The 25,879-nt window shown below is 42.2% G+C and overlaps 4 protein-coding genes across 4 annotated transcripts in view; all 4 read right to left on the minus strand.

The window, feature by feature from the left end:
* The window catches only part of LOC139766617 (uncharacterized), an 18,709-nt gene extending 7,910 nt beyond the window's left edge, over positions 1-10,799 (minus strand). Inside the window, exons 1-3 of the mRNA XM_071695478.1 lie at positions 10,741-10,799; positions 10,259-10,500; positions 9,913-10,069 (exon numbers count right to left, since the gene is read on the minus strand). Of these exons, the coding sequence (XP_071551579.1) occupies positions 9,913-10,069; positions 10,259-10,500; positions 10,741-10,749 (408 nt within the window). The 5' untranslated portion in view covers positions 10,750-10,799. The remainder of the gene's footprint in view (positions 1-9,912; positions 10,070-10,258; positions 10,501-10,740) is intronic.
* LOC139766884 (cuticle protein AMP1A-like) lies at positions 2,266-4,824 on the minus strand. The gene is made up of 3 exons (XM_071695896.1): positions 4,742-4,824; positions 3,691-3,896; positions 2,266-2,903 (listed from the first exon to the last, which is right to left on the minus strand). Exons 1-3 carry the CDS (start codon positions 4,748-4,750, stop codon positions 2,735-2,737), a joined length of 384 nt encoding a protein of 127 aa, XP_071551997.1. The 5' UTR covers positions 4,751-4,824; the 3' UTR covers positions 2,266-2,734.
* Positions 10,800-15,360: 4,561 nt separating the features above from the next.
* Positions 15,361-17,344, minus strand: LOC139766875 (cuticle protein AM1199-like). The gene is made up of 3 exons (XM_071695887.1): positions 17,251-17,344; positions 16,862-17,103; positions 15,361-15,773 (listed from the first exon to the last, which is right to left on the minus strand). The coding sequence occupies exons 1-3, from the start codon at positions 17,257-17,259 to the stop codon at positions 15,581-15,583; spliced, it is 444 nt and encodes a 147-aa protein (XP_071551988.1). The 5' UTR covers positions 17,260-17,344; the 3' UTR covers positions 15,361-15,580.
* Positions 17,345-20,799: 3,455 nt separating this feature from the next.
* Positions 20,800-23,022, minus strand: LOC139766876 (cuticle protein AM1199-like). Its single transcript, XM_071695888.1, has 3 exons — positions 22,970-23,022; positions 22,593-22,822; positions 20,800-21,203 (listed from the first exon to the last, which is right to left on the minus strand). The coding sequence occupies exons 1-3, from the start codon at positions 22,976-22,978 to the stop codon at positions 21,011-21,013; spliced, it is 432 nt and encodes a 143-aa protein (XP_071551989.1). The 5' UTR covers positions 22,979-23,022; the 3' UTR covers positions 20,800-21,010.
* Between the last annotated feature and the right edge of the window lie 2,857 nt (positions 23,023-25,879).

The raw sequence follows: 25,879 nt of genomic DNA on the forward strand, positions 1-25,879 counted from the left end.
TACAGTAAAGGCCAACCAGTAGTAGATTATGGTAACGGGTCGTGTTTGTCCTCCATAGATGTGTACCCATGAAATGTTGTTCATACATCTTTCTGTGTGTGAGTGTGTGTGTGTGTGTGTGTGTGTGTGTGTGTGTGTGTGTATGTGATAGAGAAGTACAGAATCATCATAGGGTGAGGTGCCTCAGCATTTGTCTGGAAGCGTTGATATAACATTACTTCCTTTCAGTTAGCCTAAAGGTATAATTTCTTACTGTAATTTCCAGGTAGTCATTAGAGAGGCTTTGTGTGTACCCCATCCGGGCAGCTCGCTGCTCTTGAAGAAGAAGACTGGGCTGACTCACTCGACGTTAAGGGTAAAGATGGTACGGTTGTCAGTGTTAGCAGACTAACCGCTGCCAAGCTGAATAAACTCATTTATAAAGTGATCGTAATTCATACCTTCATAGGTAAAGGAGGGAGGGGGAGGGCTGCTGCACACAGTTCTCTATGTGCAATATTACACATAGACGTTATCAAGTGTACTGAGTGCGTTGTTATCAAGTGTACTGAGTGAGTTGTTATCAAGTGTACTGAGTGAGTTGTTATCAAGTGTACTGAGTGAGTTGTACAATCCAGTGATCACATTAGACACCTGAGTCTCCAGGAACCAACAAAGTATATAATGAATGAACAATATATCTTGAGGTGCCTCGTTATTGCAGTCATTAAATTCCTTCCCGGACTTGCCAGGTGGCCTGGAATCACCATTACAAAGACGTGTGATAACATGACGTTCCAGTTTATGTTTATAAGTTCCTGACATACTTGCCAGTGTGTGGCGGCTGGTGTTAGTTCCTTGATGTTACCTCGCCACATGTATCTGTGGTCATGTCTGATGCTTGTTGAAATCACAGGAAGTCGACGACCCACTGACAGCGGTGGCAACAATAAAGTTCATATTTCTAACACACGGCAGCTGTTCCTGTAGTGTTTCTAACGGGAGACACAGAGGTTTCATAAGTCTGACCAACAGTTTAGTACATGATCGTACAAGGACGAAAATATAAAAGTAGTGAACATATATATCACTTGTGTGTGAAGCTAACAGCTGGTCAGTATCAAAATGTTTCGCTCGATGACGATGGTGAACGCCTCAGATCTGTCCATAGTTGGTATTTTCTCCTGCTCGTTACGTTAACATTACACTCCACTGCTTAAGTCTCGTTAATCCACATTTACGAAGTAAAGGAAGAACTATTCTACTTCCCTTTGATGCCCTGTCGTGTAATTTCATATCAGATGCATGTTGATAAGCGCTTCAGCATCCCACCAGAAGTAGGTAGTTTTGGCCTATATTACATGTCATGGAGGTGGGGTCATTGATCGCCTGTCATTCATTCTATTCATTTTTTACGAATTTCTTGCGTGAGGATCAGGTAACACAAGGATCAGGTAACACAAGGATCAGGTAACGCAAGGATCAGGTAACACAAGGATCAGGTAACACAAGGATCAGGTAACACAAGGATCATGTAACACAAGGATCAGGTAACACAAGGATCATGTAACACAATTCTTCTTCAACATAATCTCACTTTTTGATCTTTATAACTCAGTCTCAACTAATCATCTTCCTCGATTTTCACATTCAAAGAATCTGTCATGAAGATGATATGATAATCATTCCTTAATGAAGGTACAAGTTATATTTACTCTTCCAGGGACTGATGTGCTAACATAATTATTGAAAAATAAGGCTTCCAATTCCCTGGAGTTTTTATGTATATATATATATATATATATATATATATATATATATATATATATATATATATATATATATATATATATATATATATATATATATATATATATATATATAAATGATGTGTGTGTGTGTGTGTCGTAATCATTACAGCCACATCCTACCAGGCTGGGAGAGGTCTTTGACCTTCACATCCTCTGTAGCTTTTCATGATTGCTGAAACACAGTGTTAACCAACAGATCATGACCTTACCTTGCTGAACTAATCTTCCTTATCGCTATGTTCCATCTTTCTAATGTTGCAGAAACAGTTCTTTTATTTTATAGAAAACAGTTGGTTGAGTTTATGATCTGATCATCAGGTAATTGTATATATATCCTGAAGATCATGAGAAGCTTGAAGATTGGACATAACAATATTGTTCAAATGTGACAGATACTTTCTGTAACGGGAAGCTTTCTCCTTTACTTCTAATTCTTACGTTCATAACACAATTGAGGATCATGACAAACATTAAACAATATTATGATTTATTACATACGTAAGACATCTTTTTTGCTGGTATCTTCAACAAGAAAGTGAAATTTCTATATGTTTTTTTTCCTACATTGACCAACATGCTAAGGGCAAGTCATGGCGATTTCGGGGAAAAAAGAATACGCTCAGGTTCTTGTTGACCTGACTGTTGAAGCTAGAAAGAAGGTTATAAGAAGAAAGATGAATGAAACTAGGAAGCGAGTACCTCAGGTTTGCTGTGTTCGCGGGAAGTAGAAGGTATTATAATGGCCAATCATCGTATGGATACTCCCAACACAGAATCGATGAGAAGCAGCAGTCATACGTGTGCCATGGCTTCAAGCATAGGTAGAAGGGACGCGTGCAGACAGCTGATGAGGGTAATGGCCATAATGACACCTAAAGAACAGGGAGAGGGTGGCAACATCATGGCGGACAGAGAAGTGATAGAAGGATCCTTATGGTGTCAGCTTATTCGAATGTGATGCCGTCAGCGCGCTGTTGCTCGGCGATGTTGATCAGTTCGACGACGTGGTCGGGGAGAGGGTGAGGTGTGGGTAGCAGGTCGGACTGGGGCTGGAAGCCGTTCTCGTTGGCGATATAGCGGACTTCTTTGAGTTCACCATTATTGTCGAGAAGGCTGTGTGGAAGATAAAATCAAGTGAAATCCTGGTGAACCCAACCTGGGCAAAAACATGCTCCAGTTGAAGATATGTTGGTTGAAAGTAAAGCTGTGCAAGCTTACCCAGAGGAAAAAAAAACAAACAAAACATGAGTTAAGTTGATATCATCGGATATCGGATGTTTTTGACCCGACCGTTGATAGAGTGAGGGAATGACGAGAGGAGGAGAATTTTACAACTTCACTTTATTAGGAAATGATCATCACTGTCAGTTCTCTTGTTACTGGTCTGCACATAGAAACTATGGGAAGAAGCAGGCAGGTGCCTGCCGTGAGTGCAGGTCACAGTGACCAGAACACATACAGTGGCCGAAATGACAGCTGTAGAACGGAGTGAGAGAAGCAACATCATGACGGAAGGGATTGTACCCATACTTCATGTACAGTTTCTGAACACTCTGTACCAAGCTGAGTAAGCAGCTATGCTGCCTCTCTTAGGATTATCATTCCCAGAAAGTTTCAATACCAAGACTCACATATCTGGCAAGGTAGATGCTCTCTCGTTAGGTACCACTGGCTTGCTACTAGTTGTGGATTCAAGACTTCCACACCAGACATATTTGAAGAGCACGTAGGACAGACCTCAGCGACTGTATATATTACAGTGAGACCACTTAAGTAGCGAGGGGAGGAGGATTATCTTTTTCTTTACGTACTATGTAACTCTGTCTATTGTGTCATAATACATGATGCTTACAGTTGACAAGAAATAAACAAACTTGTTCCCCAAAAGACAACCATCTACCTGTAAGAGCCCTCAATGTTGGCCTGGCCCTGTAAGCCACGGGTGCCAGAAGCTGCAATGTAGATGCCGTTGTCGGCCTCGAGGACGTAGTTGAAGTTGCCGTTGCCGTCGTCTTGCCGTTCATCGCGGAGGACAAGTACTTCGGGGCGGACGTCCTGGAGCTGGGGGGCGGCGATGGCCACGGCAGCCAGGCAGGTGAGGACCACCTGCAGGAGGGTAAGAGCAGCATTATATATATATATTTTTTATTTCGTATCATCATTGTACGTAGGCGAGATAACTCTGGAGCCACATGCATTTTTTTTCTATACGTTTCCTATTGAATTGCAAGTTTTCATGTTATACAAAGAAGTAAGGAGACAGCACGAGCATCTGACAATGTACTTTCCATAATTCACAAGACTGATCGGTGCGACAGCGTCAGGGAAAAGAACAGTTTGTGAAACCGATGAAACATCACTGTAGGAGGAACGCCTCAGGACACGAGAACCCGACCGATCTGAATGATGCAGTGATTACAGGAGAAACCGCAGGAAACCTTCCAGGGGACTGGGCAGGACAGATACCTAATCAGACGTATAATGTGAAATACATTGATGATGAGACGTCGTGAGTAATGTGATATATAAGATTATATATTCACTATAGTCAGAGTCTTAATCCAGTTTATGCACAAAAACTTTAATGATAGTTGAAATGATCGTCAAAATCAGCAGAAAATTTCTTCAAGACAGCGACATAGTCAAAAGTTCCTCCTGGGTCATGTGTGTTCGCAGGTCGTATGAGGTCTTAGAATTATGTTTAGCACGTGAAGGTATGGACTAATTTTCTCTTGATTCTGACTTGACGTTGATGGCCTTAATGACCCTGGCAATTGACAGACCTAAAGCCCAAATAGCAAACCAACCAGCCAACATTGTCCCGCGTCATTACAAAAAATACGTCAAAGTTGGCTCGAGAGAGGACACTGTTACCCATGTAGTCAACAGACTCCTGAACTGTGACAACTTTCATAGGTAGTAGAGGCAACGTCAGGTGCTGAGGTACTCACGAGCTTCATGTCTGGTGTGTGAGGAGAACACGCACGTTGAGGACACTGCCAGGCTGGTGGAGGACGCCTTTATATATATACATAGCGGGTACTGTCCTGATCTGGGGGTCTATAGGAAACTGATACTCTGGTCTAGCCAGCTCAGCTGGAATGTTATATAATTAACTGAAAATTTCTATCCTCAATAAATAAATCAGTTTTTAATAGCCCAAGAAGATAAATGAGTCTCCAGATTTAAGTCCACCGATCAGAAACCACAATGTCTTGTTATGGAAAGAATTGTCCATCTTAGTAAAGGGACTCTAGCAGGAGATGGTGGAGGACGCCTTCACATTCGATGTTAAGGTCGATATACAAGTTCAAAGGAACGGGATCCAAGGAACAGCCTTTACCATGCTGTAGACAATACCATCATAGTTGTGTATACTGTGTGCTAACCATAAAATCATGGGTGAGTATGATGGGAGGAACCTCTCTGTTATGATCTGCAAGCAGTAGCAATTATCACACACACACACACACACACACATATATATATATATATATATATATATATATATATATATATATATATATATATATATATATATATATATATATATATATATATATATATATATATATATATATATATATATATATATATATATATATATATATATATATATATATATATATATATATATATATATATATATATATATATATATAATGTCGACTGAAACAGGTCGAGATCATGACCAGGTTTCATCACGTTCAGCAAAGAAACTTGAAACACAAAGACATCGGATGTTACGTTAGGGACCCCAGGAGTGACGGGACCCACTGCTCATTATAGGCAGGAGTTAACCTCTCCATGATTGTACCCATTTTCCCTCACTTAATGATAAGGATCCGGTTCCTGTCACTCTATAGTCGTGCAGTGGGAGGTAGGTTGGGTGGCACTGGTCCTGCCGGTAGACATTTTACTCCCTGGGAAATAGTTGTGGTGTGGAAGGTGTAGGTATGTGGGGAGAGGGTCATGACAGTCGTCTGCTCACTTTCACTAACATCATGAAGACTCGTGTAGGATACCTGTCTACAGTCAAAAGGTTAATTAGTCATTTTACAAACAAAAAACTTCTGAAAATATATCTTCTGAAGGAAGATGAAAAATAAGTTAGAAATGATTTTGTGCGTAGGACGAAAATCTTCGAAGTAGAAACCAGCGAAACATTTTCTGTCGCGTTTTTATTGATGTATATCAAAAATCGTGAGGATTATAAGATTTTAAGCGAGTGGAGAAACATGACTTTGAAAGATTTTAATTCACTGTATTCGCGAAAAACTAGACTTTCTTTCTTAAAAGTTACAAGAGCATTATATTAATATCATACCAGAGAGGAATAACTTAAGTTACAAGAGCATTATATCAATATCATATCAGAGAGGAATAACTTAAAGTTAGATTTATCGTGAGAAATTTTTTCCATTAAGCGAAACACAAGAGAAAACGTTGACTCCCGTTCTCTTCTCCCTGCCACAAACTCCTGCCATCTCCTCGACCAAGATTTTTACTCATTTGTGAAATAATCTGAGAAAATTTGTTTACTGATCAGGTTTTCAGTGAATATATTTGCGGTTTAATCCACATCTTGTCCCACAGGAATGATTAATGATGATCAGAAGAATCGTTCACCTTGGCAGTACGAGTGACTTGTTAGGATTACTGTACTTATCTTCTTGTCTTGGCAACAATCATATCAACAATTAACCTACAACTGTATTATACAAAGTCTACTCTCTCTCTCTCTCTCTCTCTCTCTCTCTCTCTCTCTCTCTCTCTCTCTCTCTCTCTCTCTCTCTCTCTCTCTTACTCCCACACGTCATGTAACGGACGTAGGATAGGTTTCCGCGGAACACCGAGCGTCATATGTTGCTCAGACCCACCAGGTTCCTCACTGGTTCTGTTGCCAGTGAGAGAGACGACTCAGACAGCAGCAGCAGCAGCAGTACCTACTCTGCCCATGGGTCTGACCGACCCACGAGACCTGTGTGATCTTACATGGAGCAAGTCTTCAACATACACCGATAAGGAGGAGGGTGAGGTCGACCCCTTTTCTGACTTTAACGATCTGGAACAAGTAATCAGCTCTGACGTATAAGATACTCAATCTTCTCACGCTTGTAACTCCCTTTATCCTTATCTATCACATTTATGGTCAGTGAGTTCTTCAGATGACACATCTATAGCCACTACCCTATTCTCACGTACCTCACTCTAACAATGTCTTCCTCTTAACAATGGATGATGATACTCTACGAAGATATAATCTAGCAAGAGAGATTTCACTTTCGTCTTTGCCCTAGTATGATTATTGCTTCTGCTTGATACATATATGAGAGCAGACCAAAGGATGCAAGAATCTTGTTAGAAAGTTGTAAAGAGGAGGATGTAAAGTGAAGGATGACTGGAACATACTGAATGAGGGTTAGTGTGTGGGTCAGCAAACTGAAGCTTGAAAAGTTGTATGATGATAGAGATAATTTAAGAGATAGAGCCCCATAAGTATTAAACTTCTTCCCCTCCATATACGTAACTATAGCTACTTAAGAAAAGGTAACACACACACACACACACACACACACACACACACACACACACACACACACACACACACACACACACATGTAACATTACATATCATAGCTTCAGGTGATGAGGCCTCATATTTTTCCAATATTCAGATCATAGAATTCCATGTGGTTCGTGTACATAATACATTACCCATGCTAATGTGAGAAATTACTTTTGCTTGAGTTATCACAAATCTTTGATCATCAGAGTGTGAAGATATCTCTTTCCTTTCCTTGGTCTTACCATTTCCTGCTGTACATCTTATAGTGGGGTCCTGCTGTCCATATTGTGAGTTTCATCTGATGGAACTTAGTAAAGTGTATGGGAGGTGAGGGGGAGGGATGGTTCAGTCAAGGCCGCCAGGTGGACTCCAGGAAGAGAATGTAGGGTGTAGAGGCTGGGGCTCCGCCTTGGTCGGCTGACGCAAGAGAATGTGGGGAGGGAGGGTGATGTAGTGGGGTGTGTGAGGGAGGGTGACGAAGTAAAGTATGGGAGGATGGTTGACGTAGTGGGGTGCGTGAGGGATACTGAAGTGGTAGAGCGTGTGGGGGAGGGTGAAGTGGTAGGGTGTGTGAGGAATACTGAAGTGGTAGGTGTGTGAGGGAGGCTGGTGCTGGACGTGGGAGAGTATGAGTGGTGGTGGTGAGGGTTCCGGGGGAAGGTTGGCGTATGGGGCAGGAGAAGGGGAAGGTGAGAGAGAGGGAGGAAGGGAGGCGGCAGCAGGTACACTGGCAGGTCCCACCTCACCATCACCTGAGGATGACCTACGCTGAGGTTCAGGTGTTGGGTTAGGGTTGACCGGGTGTGAGTGGCCACTCCACTCTAGCCTCCCACCAGGGAGAGATGAAAGGACGTGTCGCTGCTGCACGTACAGTTGATCTCCTCTGAATGTGTACAGCAGACACACGTTGATACAGGTGAACGATAGTAATGTTCAAGAGATGGGGTTTCACGCGTGTAGAACTCCCGCTTTTTACATCACAAATAGGCATTTCCACACACACACACACACACACACACACACCACCAAGACTGACCACTGACCGACGCCCCTCACCACAATCACCTTGTAACAACCAGTGCTGTACAAATACAAGAATTGTCCTATACCTACTGCTGTGAATGTAATAAGCAATGCATGAACAAGGGCATAACTAGGCAAGCAAATAGCTTAGTTTTCTTATAGTTATGTGAATGTTAATTACTTTCCCACTGTAACGCAACTATTGTGAAAATATTCATAACTCAGTATTCGTTAATTACATTTGTTAACACAGTATCATTGGACTTCAACAGGTATGTAAATTTACATCTCTTAATATTCATCATTGAATACGTAATGCATGTTAACACAATACTACTAAAATCCAACCAATATGTAACTCTATATCGCTTAATGCTCAACTGATCACCACTAAATGTGTCACGTATAAACCATAAGATCTGCTCTGTAAATCTTCCTGTACTATGTAGATAGGCTTCACTCGTGCTTATCCAAAGCGTAGAAACATACAGCTCCACTTTGATCTTAAGCTCACCTGTGACTGATTAACCAGCAACTGCTATAACCCGCCCAGTAATGTAATTCCTCATCTATACATTTTCAGCCGAATGGTTTCATGAATCCAATAAACCGTTCTTTATTTAATCAGTTTATTTATTTATATTAACTCGCACACCATCAGTCACTTGCCATGAGCATAAAATACAGTATATGAGGATAATGAGAAACAAAATTGCAATGACGTCCTAATCCTTCACGACTCAAAGTTTTCTTACATAGGCTGGCAACATGGTGGGGTCACGGGTGGGTGCTCTCCCATGAATACATTGGAGAGTCAGGTAACAGAAGTCCTGATGGTTTATGACAAGCTTGTCAGCTGAGTGTAGTACATGATAAACACAATTAACTGAAGCCCTGATGGTCTGTGACTTGGTTACTTGTTGGACGACAAGAATAGTAACCCGAATACCTAATCTAAATGGAGATAGAATAGTAAAGCAGAAGGCTCCTCCTCACCCACCACTACAGATGGAGACCGGACAGTAAAGCAGAAGGCTCCGCGTGTGATTCCAGGAACGCATCTATTCATTATGAAAGTAAAACTTGGGTTTCTATGGAGAGGATCACAGACGGTCCCTCTGTGTCTTCACCAACATTCGCATATACTTTGTTATGCAAGAGAAGTCCGTCTGTTTTATGGAGTGAGAGCTGGAGAAACTGAGATGCTTTTGAAGTCTTACTTGGCGATCTTTCTGAGCACGCACACCAATTTGTTTACAAATTATAGAAGGAAAGACAACATAAAAGACATGTAGTGTTATGCTTCCTCGTGATGTTTGTTGTTTTAAATAACCCGTTATTGATATAAATGTATACGATGCCAGAGACTGATGTTAAGGAAAGACCTCAACCTCGTACTTGTAACTCTTACACGGAAGGATTGGATGTTACTATGTAATTGGTGTGATTCTCTTGATGACATCCCGCCTGAAGAGCTACCGCCGCCATGCTTTGGGATTGGTTGGTAACGCTTCATGCCTATTCCCAGACGATTCCCTGTCGACGCTGTTCCTCGGCGATGCGAATCTGTTCGATGGCGTGGGCGGGGAGTGGATGGGGCGTGGGGATCAGCGGGGACTCTGCGCGGAAGCCCTCCTCGTCGGCAACGTAGCGGACCTCAGCGTAGGTACCGTCGGGAAGGGGAAAACTGATGGAGGACAGTTGGTTACGTGAGTTACAAACGTTACACAACACCACAGAAGTTGTAATGAAAAGAAAAATGTCTTGAAAGATACACCTTGATCATCATGATATATATTGTTATCAATATAGACCTCATGTTTCCTGATTAGGGTCGTGGTCTGTGGGTTACATAAGAATTAGTCATACGACTTACCTGTAGGAGCCCTGAATGTTGCTCTGTCCCCTCAGTCCCTGGGAACTAACAGCGTTCACTGCGATGCCGTTCTCTGTCTCAAAGTCGTAGCTTAACTGGCCGTCGCCATAATCCTGGCGGTTATAACTTACGATGGCAATGGGTCGGTAGTCTTGTCGGGGCAGAGTGTTCTGCTGCTGCACGAACTGCCGACCAAACTGCGGGGCTCCGACGACGACGGTGGCCAGACAGGCGAGGACCATCTGCCACGAGAACAGGACACGATCAAAATCTTTCTCAGGCCATGAGATCTGAGTCTTGGGCGGAAAACTAAGTGAATGGATGACTAAGTCAGTACAGAATAAATCACAAATATGATATTTTTTCCGGTAGCTTTTCTATGCGTCTTATGACTTAAATCGCAGGATGTTTGCACATGATCCTTGTAGTGATAGTGGCAACTGAAACAAAGTCTAGATGAACTTCTCATTGCTGGTACTCACGAGGTTCATGTTGACTGTGTGAGGGTGAGGTGGAGACGTTCCTCAGCCGGCAGGAGGGGGCTATATATACCCAGCCCGAGGTCAGGTTGTTCTCTTGTTTCGTTTTCGTAGCTCGCATTTCCGGGTCACACAGGGTCACGCCGGATATTTCCCAGCGGGGCTTAGTAGGTTAATAGGTTGTGAGTTACCAGACACAAAGCCTAGAACTCTGACCGTCGGGGCACTTATCGCAGACGCAAACAGTTATAAACCAGGAATGACGACCTTTGGTTCCGACTCCACGCTCATGAGCGGCTAGCTTAGTCATGAAGCTAAACTGAAGCTTCCTGAGAAGCTGAAGGAACTCACATCAAATGGGAAAAGACACATATAATTACTTATTTCATGAATAATAGTTCATGTGATGTATGCAAACTACATCTATGTAAATACCTATGAAGACCTGACAGCCCCACCGCCGAAGATCTAGTTTAGAACCACTGTGTCTTCAGGTGGGTCTGGCGTCTGCCTGCCAGTCGCCAGAGATCGAGGCCTGATGACAATCTGCTAGTTCAATAATGATTCAAAATGATAGCAAATATTAGACTGACCCTTATGGTCGTTATTCATGAACTATGTCAAGATACGACTAACTTGTCCCTCAACTCTACTGAATCTAATAAACTTGCTTTCATTTACATTTACTATCACTTTCTCCTTTCACACGCTCTTCCAAAGTCAGTCACCAACTTCTACAGTTTCTCACTCGAATCAGCCACCAGTGCCGTATTACCGGCGAAAAAAACTGACTTGCTTCCCAGGTCCTCTCATTCCCAACAGACTGCATACTCGGCCCTCTCCCTAAGACTCTTGCATTTGCCATCCTCACCATCCCATTCATAAACTAATTAAGCAAGCATAGTGACATCACATACCCCTGCCGCAAACCGACCTTCAATGGAATCCATTAACTCTCTTCCCTTCCTACCCGTAAACAACTTCTCACTGCTTTTAGCAGCTTACCTCCTACACAGTACATTCTTAATACCTTCCACAAAGCATCTCTATCAACCCTATCTAATGCTTTCTCTAGATCCATAAATGCCATAAACAAATCCATCTGTTTTTCTAAGTATATCTCATACACAGTTCTTCAAAGCAAACACCTGATCCACACATCCTCTACCACTTCTGAAACCACACTGTTCACACATCCTCTACCACTTCTGAAACCACACTGTTCACACATCCTCTACCACTTCTGAAACCACACTGTTCACACATCCTCTACCACTTCTGAAACCACACTGTTCTTTCTCAGTCTTAGGCTCTGTACATGCCTTCGTTCTCTCAGTCAATGCTATCCCATACAATTTACAAGTTATACTCAACAAATTTATACCTCTGTAGTTTGAACACTCACCTTTATCCTCTTTGCCTTTATACACCTGGCACAATACACGCATTCCACCAATCCCCAGGCACTTCACCATCATCCATATATACAATGAATATCCCTACCAACCAATCAACAACACAGTCACTTCCTTTTTTAATGACTTCACCTGCAATACCATCCACTCCCTCCGCCTTGCCGCATTTCATTTTCCGCAAGGCTTTCACCACTCTCCACGTATACCACCCCGACCAAGACGCCCTACATCTGCCACTTTATCATCAAACACACTCAACAGTCCTTCAAAATACTCGCTCCATATCCTCATCACTTAATCACTACCTGTTATTACTTCACCTTTTGCCCCTTTCACCGATGCTCCTATTTGTTCTCTTGTCTTTGGTACATTATTTACCTCTTTCCAAAACATCTTTTTATTATCCCTAAAGTTTAATGATACTCTCTCACCCCAACACTCATTTGCCTTCATATTCAACTTTGCACCTTCCTCTTGAACTCTTGCCGCTTTCTGTTATATGTCCCCCAATCATTTGCACACCTTCCCTATGAATACCGCCCAAACGCCTCTTTTCTCTTTCACTAGCAACATGACTTCTTCATCCCACCACTCACTACTCTTCCTAAGCCACCCACCTCCCACCTTTTGCATCCCACATGCATCTTCTGCACATGCCATCACTGCTTCCCTAAATACCTGACATTCCTCATGAACTCCCCTCACTTCATTTGCTCTTACCTTTATCATTACATACTCAGTTCTCTGCTGGTATTTCTTCACACAAATCTCCTCTCTAAGCTCATTTACTATCACCGCTCTCTTCTCCCTGACATTGTTTCCTCATTTTCGAAAACCTCTACAAATTTTCACCCTCGCCTCCGCAAGATAGTGATCAGACATTCCACCAGCTGCCCTTCTCAGTACATTTACATCCAAAAGTCTCTTTTACACGCCTATCAATCAGTATGAAATTTAAGAATACCCATAGACCATCTCTCCCACTCACATACGTATACTTGTGTACATCTCCGTTTTTAAACCAGGTATTCCCAATCACCAATCTTCTTTCAGCACACAGGTCCACAAGCATTTTACCATTTCTCTTCATAACACTGGATACCCTATGCTTATCAATTATACCCTCAACTGCCACATTAGTTACCTTTGCATTTAGATTGCCCATCACTAATACCCGATTTCGTGCACCAAAACTGCCGAAACACTCACTCAGCTACTTCCACAACACTTGCCTCTCATGATCTTTGTTCTCATGGCCTTGTGCGTAAGCACCAATGATAAGCCATCTCTCGCCATTCACTTTCAGTTTTACCCACGTCAATCAACAATTTACTTCCTCATGCTCTATCACACACTCCCACAACCCTTGCTTCAAGAGTAGTGATACTCCTTCCTTAGCTTTTTTCCTCTCACTAACCCCTGACTTTATTCGTAAGACAAATCCAAAACATTCAGCCCCTTTACCCTTGAGTTTTGTTTCACTCAGAGATAGAACATCCAGGTTTCTTTCCTCAAACATACTACCTACCTTTCCTTTTTTCTCATCTTAGTAACATCCACACATATTTAGTCACACCAGTCTGAGCCTTTGAGGAGGATGAGCACTATCCGCCTAGCACCTTCTTCTGATTTCTCTTCTTAGAAATTGAATTACAAGAGGAGGAGGGTCTACCGCCCCTTTAGTCGCCTTCTACAACTCGCGGGGAATGCAGAGGATATATATATATATATATATATATATATATATATATATATATATATATATATATATATATATATATATATATATATATATATATATATATATATATATATATATATATATATATATATATATATATATATATATATATATATATATATATATATATATACACACACACACTAACCACCTGGCATAACTGAAGTCATTATCCTGATACTTATAGCGCACACGTTAAGGTAGTTATACCACTAGTACTATGATACCAATGACGTCAACGTCCTGATGTCTATGACGTCAGTATTATGATGCTTGTGAAGTCTGTGGCAGGATCCTTGGATCAGAATTACTGCACTCGAGATGTCAGTGTTACGATCCTTGCGAAGTGAGTGACGTCAGTGTTATTATACCATCTTCTCTCGTACGTTCATAATGCTGTATACTGATTGTTATCATTGATTCATGGCTCTGGTTTAACCTGTAAGATAACATCATAATCAAGCTAGAAGGTCGCTCTCCTGTGTGTGTTGTTATCTTTCATGCAAGTTTAGTTTTCTATCAACACACTAAAATGTACATAAGATAAGGCGTAGCCGAGCACTCAACCTGTTGCTTGTAGTAAGTCCCACCTGGGCAACGGAGTCTGGGAGTGACGGTGTAGATGGTCGGGAATAAAACGAATCCAACAAACATTTTCCTCGTTATAGCGACGTGATGTCTGCAGGAAAAGTTGAAGTGTAAGTGGCCTTTATGAGAAGGATATTTCGGAAGAAGCTAATTATACTGAATAGTAGTGATGATCGAATGGAAGATTGTGTGTGTGCGTGTGTGTGTGTGTATGTGTGTGTGTGTGTGTGTGTGTGTGTGTGTGTGTGTGTGTGTGTGTGTGTGAGTGTGTGTGTGTGTGTGTGTGTGTGTGTGTGTGTGTGTGTGTGTGTGTGTGTGTGTGTGTGTGTGTTGATCCTAGTGTCAGACATCTGAGGGTCCAGATCAGAGCTGCGTGATCAGAGGTCGTGTTGACCTGGTGAAGCTAACGGCAGTTTGGTCATTGTCCACAGCCAAAGCTTGGCAGGTGTCTGACGTCTTTCCCCTACTAACTCAACCGACGTGTCGTACTGATAGTTTTCTCACAGATCTGTCTGTCATTGTGGTACACGAACGGAGAATCCTGGAGTGTTCACCACTTGTGTTCTGTGTGTAGCGTTAGGGTTTAAGCCTGGCTCACCTGGTGGTTACCACTGGATGTTATACCTTACACCCTCGTCAGTCTTCTACTCTCCTCCTGGATATACCACTCGAGAGGCGTCAGAGTGTCGGAGGAAATTTTCGAGAAGCTATTCATTTTTACGCTCAAGCAGATAACTACTTAATGACGCGTTGAAGTCTCGTAGAATCCAGTGAGATGAGTAGTGTGGAAGTGAGGCACATGGAAGCTACCTATGATAGTATCTCCTCACCCTCCTGTATACTCCTTGTACACGTATGGAAGCCGGGTATTCATACACATTTTCAGGACAAAAAATATTAGATTTTATTCGGATGAGAACAAGACATACTATGTGTGATGAGCTTGGACGCAGGACGTCTCGCCTCTGTTCAAGTCTGCTTCATCGTCTACCTATACTGCTTCATCTGAATAAGACTGGAGCAATATGGAACAGTCTAGTACTAGACGAACACTTCACGGTCGTAAGGTCTTCGTCGTGTGACGCAAAAGTATCGTAACTCAGCGGGTCAGTCTCCTTCCTTGCTCATCCCAGGTGGCGCCCTGGCGACGCAGCTCTTCGGTGAAGCGGATCTGCTCGATGGCGTGGGCGGGGAGTGGGTGGGGCGTGGGGATCAGTGGGGACTCAGCACGGTAACCTCCCTCGTCGGCAACGTAGGTGACTTCAGCGATGGTGCCGTCAGGGAGAGGGAACCTGAGGAAAGTGAAGTGGGAGGTCAAAGAAAATCATAAAGAATACTGAGCTGGGGAACTAAGGTAACCACACACACACACACACACACACACACACACACACACACACACACACACAAGAATATTTCTCACGTGTAAATACAAACATTTTCTGGGAAAGAATAATGGCTTGGGTGTTAGCAGGGAACAACAATAAGCCTCACCAACTTTATGACATAACTTAAGTTCCTCTCAAGAAGTTATGATCACCTATTCTTTCCTCGTCACTAACGCTGTCGGGTCACTGGAATACCGAGTCATACAGTCATACAGTTTCACCGTATGTTGATACGGTGAAACTCAACATCATCATAATGAGAAATGAAAGACGAATGCCAGACGGATCTGACGTCCTGCTTTAATCATCTCATTCTTGTCCTTTACATCAACTGGAAACGTTATTCCACCATATAAGTTGATGTGTCTGACTAAGGTAACTGCTGGACGGAACGGGAATTAAAGGCTGATCCTCTAAGTTCTAAGAAGAAGCTGTAGGGTTTGTTAGGAAAATATCTTGCGAGCAGTGTGAATGACCTCAAATTATTACACAATGTTATAAAGAACCGTAGGTAACATATTCATGTAGTAAGTGTCAAAATGCTGTCCGGCAAAGTTATGATAAAAAAAGACGAAAGATGAAAGGGGCAATAACCTGATGCTCGGGTAGACTCAGGCACACATTTAAGAGGTGAATGAAAAACAGATTCATTTCTGCATGTGTTGTCTCGTAAGCAAGGATGAGAGACATCCATGTATCAGTCATACTTAGTTGCTTGTGTGTTATTTAACCAGACTCACCAGACTTAGTGTGAGTGAGAGACACTTCCAGATATATATATATATATATATATATATATATATATATATATATATATATATATATATATATATATATATATATATATATAAATATCAAAAGTCTCGAGATGATTTCCTTTTCCTATTCGTATTACTTGTGGTCTAAGAAAGGGGAATGTTTCCCGGCAGTTGAAATATCGTTCGTGTTTCTGAACACGTAAAGTTTCAATTCTCGTTAAATCAAGATCCTACCTGAAGAAGCCCTGAATGTTGCTCTGACCATTGGAGCCCGGGGCGCCAACAGCGTTCGTGACGATGCCATTCTCGGTCTCGAACTCATAATTGAAGTTGCCGTCGCCATAATCTTGTCGGTCGTCCCTCAGGATGGCGATGGGTCGGTACTCTGGTAGAATCTGGCGATCCTGCTGGACAAACTGTTGCCCAAACTGCTGGGGGGCGGCGACGGCGACGGCGGCCAGGCAGGCGAGGACCACCTGGGACAAAGGACGGAGACACTGGCATTAATGTGATGTAAATGTTGCTTCCAGAGGTCACTCTGGGTCTCTACATCCATGAGTAAATACACGCAGGTTTAACATTTACACTGTCACACAGTTGTAGATTCCTTGGGTTTCACTCACGAGCTGCATGTTGGCTGTGTGGGAGAAGGAGGACGATGTGGCTGTGGGCCCAGGCGCGGTCTTATATACCCACCTCGAGGTCAGGTTGTGCTCTTCTCCAGTTTTTTGTGGCTCACCTTTCCGGGTCACACAAGGCTATGCCCAGGGTTCCCAACGGTGCCGGTATAGTCAATAGGGTGGGAGTTATCTAAGACAAAGACTCATATTGTGTTCGGGGTGGCACTTACCAGAGATGGAGACAGTTATGGCTTAGGAGCGACATTCTTCGGTGCTCCTCTTGTGTGAGATTTACCAATAATGTCAAAGGTAATTGTATATATATATATATATATATATATATATATATATATATATATATATATATATATATATATATATATATATATATATATATATATATATATATATATATATATATATATAGTACGAAAAAGAGGTTGTAAGCAGCGTTTTCTTCTAGTCTATTGTTAAGGTAAGAAAAGAGATTGATATCGTATCAGATGGGGAGGAATGTGTACACATTATACATACAGTAAGAATATAATCTACAATATGTTGTATACAAACCACATATCAAATAACTGATTAATGGATTTTCAGGTCCCTATCTACACAAGGGTCGGTGTTGGGTCCCAGCCGCCTCTCTACCCACAACAGAATCCGTGAGTAGATAAAAAGATGTTTTTCAGGTCCCACCCTGGGCACAGGGGTCACCGCTGGGTCCCAGCCTTTCTACCAAGAACAAGATTCATGGCCGATGTACCCCATACCGGACATACCGGATATGGCGTGTAGATTGCGTATGAATCGAGGTTCTGGCAATATATTTTGTACTTAACAAGAAGGAATTATACGGTGATAAATTACACCATGTGGTTTGTAATCATTAGGCAGATGTGAGATGGATTATATACGTTGCGTAATCCTTATAATCAAGTGACGTAACGCACGTTTTCATGTATTTCACTGTAGGAAAAGTGATGAAAAGTTGTCAAATGTGATGGTGGCGCTGAAGATATAAGACGAAGTTTCGTAGAGGACATCACATATGTGTATAAGGGCAAACACACACACACACACACACACACACACACACACACACACACAGACGCGGGGAAACTGAAACAGTTCTGTAGGATGAATACGGTTGTTAGCTACAAACATACCAGGAGCTGAGATGACATTATCATATACAGTGTAACCTGAAACAACCAACTCTCGACGGCACTGGAGGAATTATTGTAGATTCTCTGTTTATGTAGAGACTTAAGTCGTGTTTATGTAGAAACTTCATGTGAAATGTTGTACTCTGGTGATTGAAGGTATTACATATTTTACAGAGATTTTTGGTGTATTGTATGTATGTTGTATGTGTATGTTATTGTATGTATGTTGTATGTGTATGTTACTGTATGTATGTTGCATGTGTATGTTACTGTATGTATGTTGTATGTGTATGTTATTGTATGTATGTTGTATGTGTATGTTATTGAAATGGTAGATAATGTAGAAAGGGCAGACCTAGTAAATGGATTACGTATTTCAGATATTGCAGATAGTTTAGGATTTTACGTATTATAGAGAGTTTGAAAATTGTAGGTACTCTAGACAGTTTAAGAACTGAATGTATTGTCTATGCCTCAGGAACTGTAGATAGCTTAGAAACTGAAGGTATTTTGAATAGTTTAGAAACTTTAGGTATCTTATATACTTAAGAAAGTGTAGGTATTAAAGACAGTTTGGAGAGTGAAAGTACCATACAGTGTAGATAGTTTGGAATTTATTGTTCTGTGAGACTCATTTCCTAGGAATTCTAATGTATTTTTGCCCTCTGCTTCACATTTCCTGCTTTAGACACTTCTGTTTCATATTTTCTAGCAATAATAACTCACAGTCCCTCTTGTTTCTTGGTGTTAACATGCTCACGTTTCTGTCTGCTGTACTGTAAAAGAATTTCAGGTTATCATTCTTTATCTCCAATGATGTTTACATAACGGTGTCGCCTTATGATTAATAATTTCGAATTTGATTGAAGTTCAGTTCCTGAAGTGAGAGTATGATATCTTAACGTTATCAATATCGTAAGACACCTTACGGCTGACATGTGATCTCAGTGGGGTGAAGTTATGGTCAACCCAAACTGTATACTTAGCTCGTTCCTTTCCTGAAATCTGAAGCATACATCAAATACCTTTTTGATATAGTGCAAAATGATTTCATACATCATTTCATACATCATGTCACACATCATTTCATCCATCATTTCATAAGCCATTGTCTGAAAGCAGTTCTCATGAGAATATTATAAAGATTCTCATATATTTCAACATACTAAAATATTCTGATATTCTGATTCCTCTGAATAGTTTGTACAGACATATGTCATGCATTCTGCTCAGGACGAACAAATGTAACACACAATGAAAGACACTTCGCTGTTCAGTGGGTTTTATTTAAAACTGCAGAACAGGAAAGTTTCATCGTGGCATCATTTTTGTAATGCACTGTATTGTAATACAGTACGTATGTGATTGTGTATGACAGGATATTCACCTCATGTGAATATCATGTTATTAAGTCACATTGACCGAAAGTCAATCTCCTACTTGACGTGGGGAAACTGTGGCTACTCCTCTGAGCACGACAGAACGTCTCTTGAGCACTACAATACGACCCTTGGGTCGACCTGTACGTATCAGATAAATAATCAGACCAGCATAGCCAACAGTCGTACCAACGTGGTCAAGGGTCGTACCGTCGTGGTCAAGGGTCGTACCGTCGTGGTCAAGCGGTAAACTGACCTCAAACACATAACACTAGTAACGGCCTGGTCACCGTAGGTGAGACCGTAGGACTATATAGTAACGGAGTGGTCACGCCAGTTAACACCTTTCTGGCTTCATGATCGTCTGGACGTAGTATTCTTTTTCTCATCCTAGAAAACCAAAATATTCTCTGTGTTCTCTCATGAAGTAACTAAAAATACGGACACTGTGTGGGTGCGAGGCTGTAGCTGGGTGTCGTAAAAGGAAAACACTGTCTCGCATTCACCTGTGGACGGCCCTTGGTAGGATTTGTGTGATAAGACTGATGCTAGTGGCGCTGTCTCCTATCGTCTGCTTCTCACATGTTTTGAAGGAATCTAACGATCGGTTATGAAAGACAAGTTTCATCTCTTCCAAGGCAGGAGAGTCTCTATTTCTCTCTCACGGCACAGTTCATCTGTGGCGCCTATGGATCACCTGCAGAGATACAGTGAATGATTCAGTCGACCATAGTGACCTGTCTGTCTCCTGTGCTCTGTTTCGCTGTCATGACTAGACGGAAAGATTGAATATTTTCTGACCATCCAGCATGTGCTACACATGACGCACGTGAAGGCGCCTTGAATTCTTAGAGACATCAGAAAACCACGAAAGTTATGATAAGGAAACAGAGAGTCTGGGATTATTTGTTTTTTTTTTAGCTCGTTATCTTCCCAAATGTATATTCTATAATGTTTCATCAAATATTGATATACGTCGAAATCTTTTACTTTAGGAAAATAAATTTTCATATTTCTATACACAAGATTTTATTTGAAGGGGAACAAAACACATTCTGGACGAGGCAAATTGTGTTGGTAGGCCTCATTCAGCTGTTGTCTATCCCAGAGCCAATCTGTTACTTCTGATGATGCAGGAACATGTACAGTGTGTGTGTGTGTGGGGGGGGGGGGGGATCCTAACACTGCTTTACTGGTGATGGTCGTCGTCATGCTCTAGCGGGTCAGTCTCCTTCCTTGCTCATCCCAGGTGGCGCCCTGGCGACGCAGCTCTTCGGTGAAGCGGATCTGCTCGATGGCGTGGGCGGGGAGTGGGTGGGGCGTGGGGATCAGTGGGGACTCAGCACGGTAACCTCCCTCGTCGGCGACGTAGGTGACCACAGCGATGGTGCCGTCAGGGAGAGGGAATCTGAGGAAGGCTACATGTTGTGGTACTGGGTTTCGAAAGTATAAAGAGGTCGACAACGATATCAAGATAAGCATAAATGTATATATGTCTGGACGGTATACTACATGCACATTGCTATGCATACATAAGCACATGTACATAGCTACATACACGTACACAGATACACAAAATGAGTCGGATGCTCTTATGTCCAGGAAGGTAAGGTCATCGAACAATGGTTGGGAATTATGACATCAACTTTTCTCGGCAATGTATTCTCATAGATTTACTTGATAACAAGAATTTTCTTCAGATGGCGTTAAGTACCTATTCAAGTATCATGCAGCCACTGTAGAAGCAAGCACCCATTGTTAGAGCAAGAACCCACTGTATCATCCATTGTCTCCTGATCATTAAGAAAGACATTCTGCCAGACAACATTGAACTCGGAAACATGTCACGTGACCCGCCGTCCAAGGCCCCTAAAGCGTCTTCTGTCTTATGTGGGGACCTCCGGGCACCGACGAAGTCGACGTCGAGGTCAGGCTTTGGCTGAATCACAAGGAAGAAAAGAGAAGTATTGAGAAGGAAAGAGAATGGCCGAAGAATTCTAGGTGAAGCAGAAAATCTGCTTTTAACAAAAAAAGGGGCAGGTCGAAGGTGCTGGGAAAGACATGTGGTAGCAGAGAACTCCATAGCTTAGCAGTGTAAGATGAGAGAAACAACATCTTGGAGCTGCCATCGCGCACAACATAAACTAATCTTCACACACTGAGGAACAGAGGAGCACCATCATGATAGAAGGATGAAGGATACGGTGGGGATCATATGTTCTCATACATTGCACAACTAGAGTAACTTCTATTATTTATCTAAGTCTTTGCTGTAGAAAAGTCTTCTGCACCTCATGAGATTATGTTGTGTTAGGTCACCCGGAGCAGGTATCGTGAAGTTGTACACAGAAGCCTAACTTACATATCAGAATAACTGATCAGAGTGAAAAGAGAAATGCAAATGGAAAGATTACGAACACCAACTTGACATAGAAACGCTAAACAGAAAAATGAAATAAATCTGTATTACTAATTCGTGGAAAATGAATGGTTTATCGTGCAGTTATATTTGTACAAAACAGAGGCAATTTACCATAAATTATTACTATTTCTTAATGATTTCTTTCCTGGATGTGTGATATTACCAGACACTTTCACAACAGTGGTATGCATATCACTGTGCAGGCGATTCACACTCTCAAAACTGTGATGAATTTGTCATGATGAAGCACATTATCTGATGATCGTATTGCTATCAAACTCCAGGCTCATAAATGGCCTTCACATCAATGTAGTAACTTTTGTCATTTTAAAGAACATTACGGTTGAATTGTGAAGTCAAATTATCAAGACCTACCTGAAGGATCCCTGAATGTTGCTCTGACCATTGGAGCCCGGGGCGCCAACAGCGTTCGTGACGATGCCATTCTCGGTCTCGAACTCATAATTGAAGTTGCCGTCGCCATAATCCAGTCTGTTGTCCCTCAGGATGGCGATGGGTCGGTACTCTGGTAGAATCTGGCGATCCTGTTGCCCAAACTGCTGAGGGGCGGCAACGGCGACGGAGGCCAAGCAGGCGAAGACCACCTGGGACAAAGGACGGAGATGTTAAGCATTACTATAATACAAAACATTGTGTCCACAGTATCGACTTGTTATCTACACCCACAGAGCAGTTTATACAGTCAACTGTATCATATACACTCGGTTGTAAACTTCTCACTTCACACTCACGAGCTGCATGTTAGCTGTGTGAGGACGGGCTGAGGATGATCTCTGTAAGCTGAGGAGGGACTTTATATATACACCCAGCTCGGGGTATAATTCCCCACCAGCGATTACGGAGCTCATCCCGTCAGAGGGAGGCACAAGGTCACACCGGATGTTCCCAGCAGCGAGTAGAATGTCAGAGGGGAGGAGGCGCGTGAGTTTTGGGGGAAGTAAAGTCCAGGGTTGACGCTGCTGTGTGATTTGATGCCGTTACCTGTACCACGAACAATAACGGTAATTTCTTTCTTTAATGTCGATTTGAAAAATGTTGTAAAGGTCAAAGTCTTCCGTGAGCAAGACTCTAGAGTATGCATGAGAACAGATCATGACGTTAAATCAGCATTTGACCTGCAAGATGTTGAAATTCGAGGACACATTTTCATTGTTCCTTGTACACTCTTCGATCGTTTGTTTTTACTTTTCATTATGTAGACGTGAATTAGGAATGATGCATCCACATTAAGGAACGATGGTGAGTGAATGTACTGAAGTGACTTTCAGTTCCTGTCAGACAGGAATGTCTACATTCCCCCCCATTCCCCCAGTCCTCCTGCGTGCGAGGTCGTCTGTGTCGTCCTCACGCGTCCTGGTGAACGTGTGACGTCATACACCGGTGACGTCGTAATCGGAGGTAACTGAGATCTTACTCTTGATATGTTTTAACCTGTGAGGTTATACATACCAGAGAGAGAGAGAGAGAGAGAGAGAGAGAGAGAGAGAGAGAGAGAGAGAGAGAGAGAGAGAGAGAGAGAGAGAGAGAGAGAGAGAGAGAGAGAGAGAGAGAGAGAGAGAGAGAGATCTTATATCGTATGCAAAACACATTCAAGTTGTGTTCGTGCGTCTCATCATCACAATGCCTTTAAGATGTTACGTCATAAGGAGGAACAGAAAGTCATATTAAAGCATAAGGTTCATACAGGAGTCCAGTTACCTGCGGCAGATCACTGCGCTGATAGTAAAGTCACGAAGGCAGGTCCACTCCTCCCCCACTGACTGAGACATTATCCCAAATATACAATGACTGAGACGTTGGGAAGAGCTGGGACTCTGGTCCTTAGGTCTCCTCGTCGACCAAGTATCATATCAGAATACAGAAGAGCTCAGTGTGTGTGTGTGTGTGTGTGTGTGTGTGTGTGTGTGTGTGTGTGTGTGTGTGTGTGTGTATTGGGGGGAGGGGGCGATTGATGTACTGACAAAGGACGGATGGCGAGAGCCGTTCTTTGGTATACATACAGTCATGAAGATGCACGTATCTATATCCATATCTATTTGTGAAAGCACATACACACACACACACACACACACACACACACACACACACACACACACACACACACATATAGTCACCATTATAATGTAGCTTAACTTCAGTAACATAATCCCGATGCACTAATAATCCTGAGACAATTTCGCCAGGATATCAACAAGCAGCCATTGTCTGACGATCATAAACAAAGATGATTTACCTGGTGGCCTTCAGCGTTTGTGATCGCTCAATTAAGTCTTTAATTTAGCTTCAGTCTTGGAAGGCTCGCGGTGGGGAAAGACCTCTACCGATAAATGGTTCATTTTCTCTTGATTTTCATTACATATTATCTTATCGTATGAGAGGTATGACCCAGTTGGCCTGTGTCAATCTGTGGTCCAGGAGGCTTATCTCAGTCCGTGATCTAGTCGGCCTATGTCAAGCATGAAAATTTGCCTTGGTCTAGAAAGCGTATTTGAAACGCAAGTGTGAGGGAAAGATTGAACTGAGAATAATTCTGAAACTAGAAGTCACTTCGAGGCAAACTGCAGGTCCTGAAGGCAGTTGTGGAGTGGCTCTGGAAGATGGTGTAGTGTTCAACAAGACGCTCTCACATGTTAACCTGTTGTTGGAGGAAATCGAAGTCGTGAGTCCGTGTACACGACTCATATCAACGGGGATGGAAAACAGTGTGTGTTCCTCCCACACCCGCGGCGGGACATGGAAATGTGGTAGGAGTATAGAGTACTAGAAGGGAGGAGACATGGGCTCTCGTATGAAACAAAGCGTCACATCAAACTCGGTAATGATGATCGCGTTCATCTGCTACTCACTTCATGGTAACGATCGGCTGGTTTGTGGAGGACTCGCTTCCTACCACTTCATGAATGATAATCTATTTGGAGATTGGGGTTTGTGGGAGGCTCTGTTTGGAGGTTAGAGGATGTGTAATCTTAGAATGACTATGATAAAGGTATGTAGATGTGATATGTGTTTCCTCTTTGAGCTGGTGTAATTGGCGACGGTTCCTTGATGTGTGTGTATTTTCATCGTAATGTAACCATAATGTTCAGTGATTTGTAATAACTTCAGTGTCAAAATATAGAGAATCTTGCATTATCATTTGTGACACATTCTCATATACGTCCTGTTTCAAAGTAACAAAGGCAGAAAAGAGAAGGTTATGAGTTGATCTAATACAGGTATTCAAAATTTCCAAAGATTCTGATGTTCTCGATAAAACAAGGCTTCTTAGAGCTAGATTTGTCTAATTTTACTCGTATCAATGGATAAAAACTCGTAGGTGTGTGTGTGTGTGTGTGTGTGTGTGTGTGTGTGTGTGTGTGTGTGTGTGTGTGTGTGTGTGTGTTCATTTGGTCTGAGCTTGATTCCAGAAGAGGTTGTGACTACAGATGTTCTCAGCAGCAGCAGCGGGTGTTTTCTTTGACACATCCGTTTCCCTGATGAAGGTTTGTTTATACTAGATGATGGATGTGCTTGGAAGATATCATCACATGATGTGTTCTTCTGATTAACGAGGTTGTCACCGTTGATTATGACCTCTCTGCTTGTGTAGACATCCCATGTTCTTGTTTCCTCCTAAGGAGAGTGTTGCTTTGTGGCACAAA

Source organism: Panulirus ornatus, chromosome 58, assembly GCF_036320965.1.
Source record: "Panulirus ornatus isolate Po-2019 chromosome 58, ASM3632096v1, whole genome shotgun sequence".
NCBI lineage: Eukaryota > Metazoa > Arthropoda > Malacostraca > Decapoda > Palinuridae > Panulirus > Panulirus ornatus.

Excerpts from the sequence above, each read along its gene's own strand:
- LOC139766884 (XM_071695896.1), bottom strand. Across the intron at positions 2,904-3,690 it reads AACATTGAGGGCTCTTACAG|CCTTCTCGACAATAATGGTG; the intron begins GTAGATGGTTGT and ends TCTTCCACACAG.
- LOC139766876 (XM_071695888.1), bottom strand. Across the intron at positions 21,204-22,592 it reads AACATTCAGGGATCCTTCAG|ATTCCCTCTCCCTGACGGCA; the intron begins GTAGGTCTTGAT and ends AGCCTTCCTCAG.
- LOC139766875 (XM_071695887.1), bottom strand. Across the intron at positions 15,774-16,861 it reads AACATTCAGGGCTTCTTCAG|GTTCCCTCTCCCTGACGGCA; the intron begins GTAGGATCTTGA and ends CACTTTCCTCAG.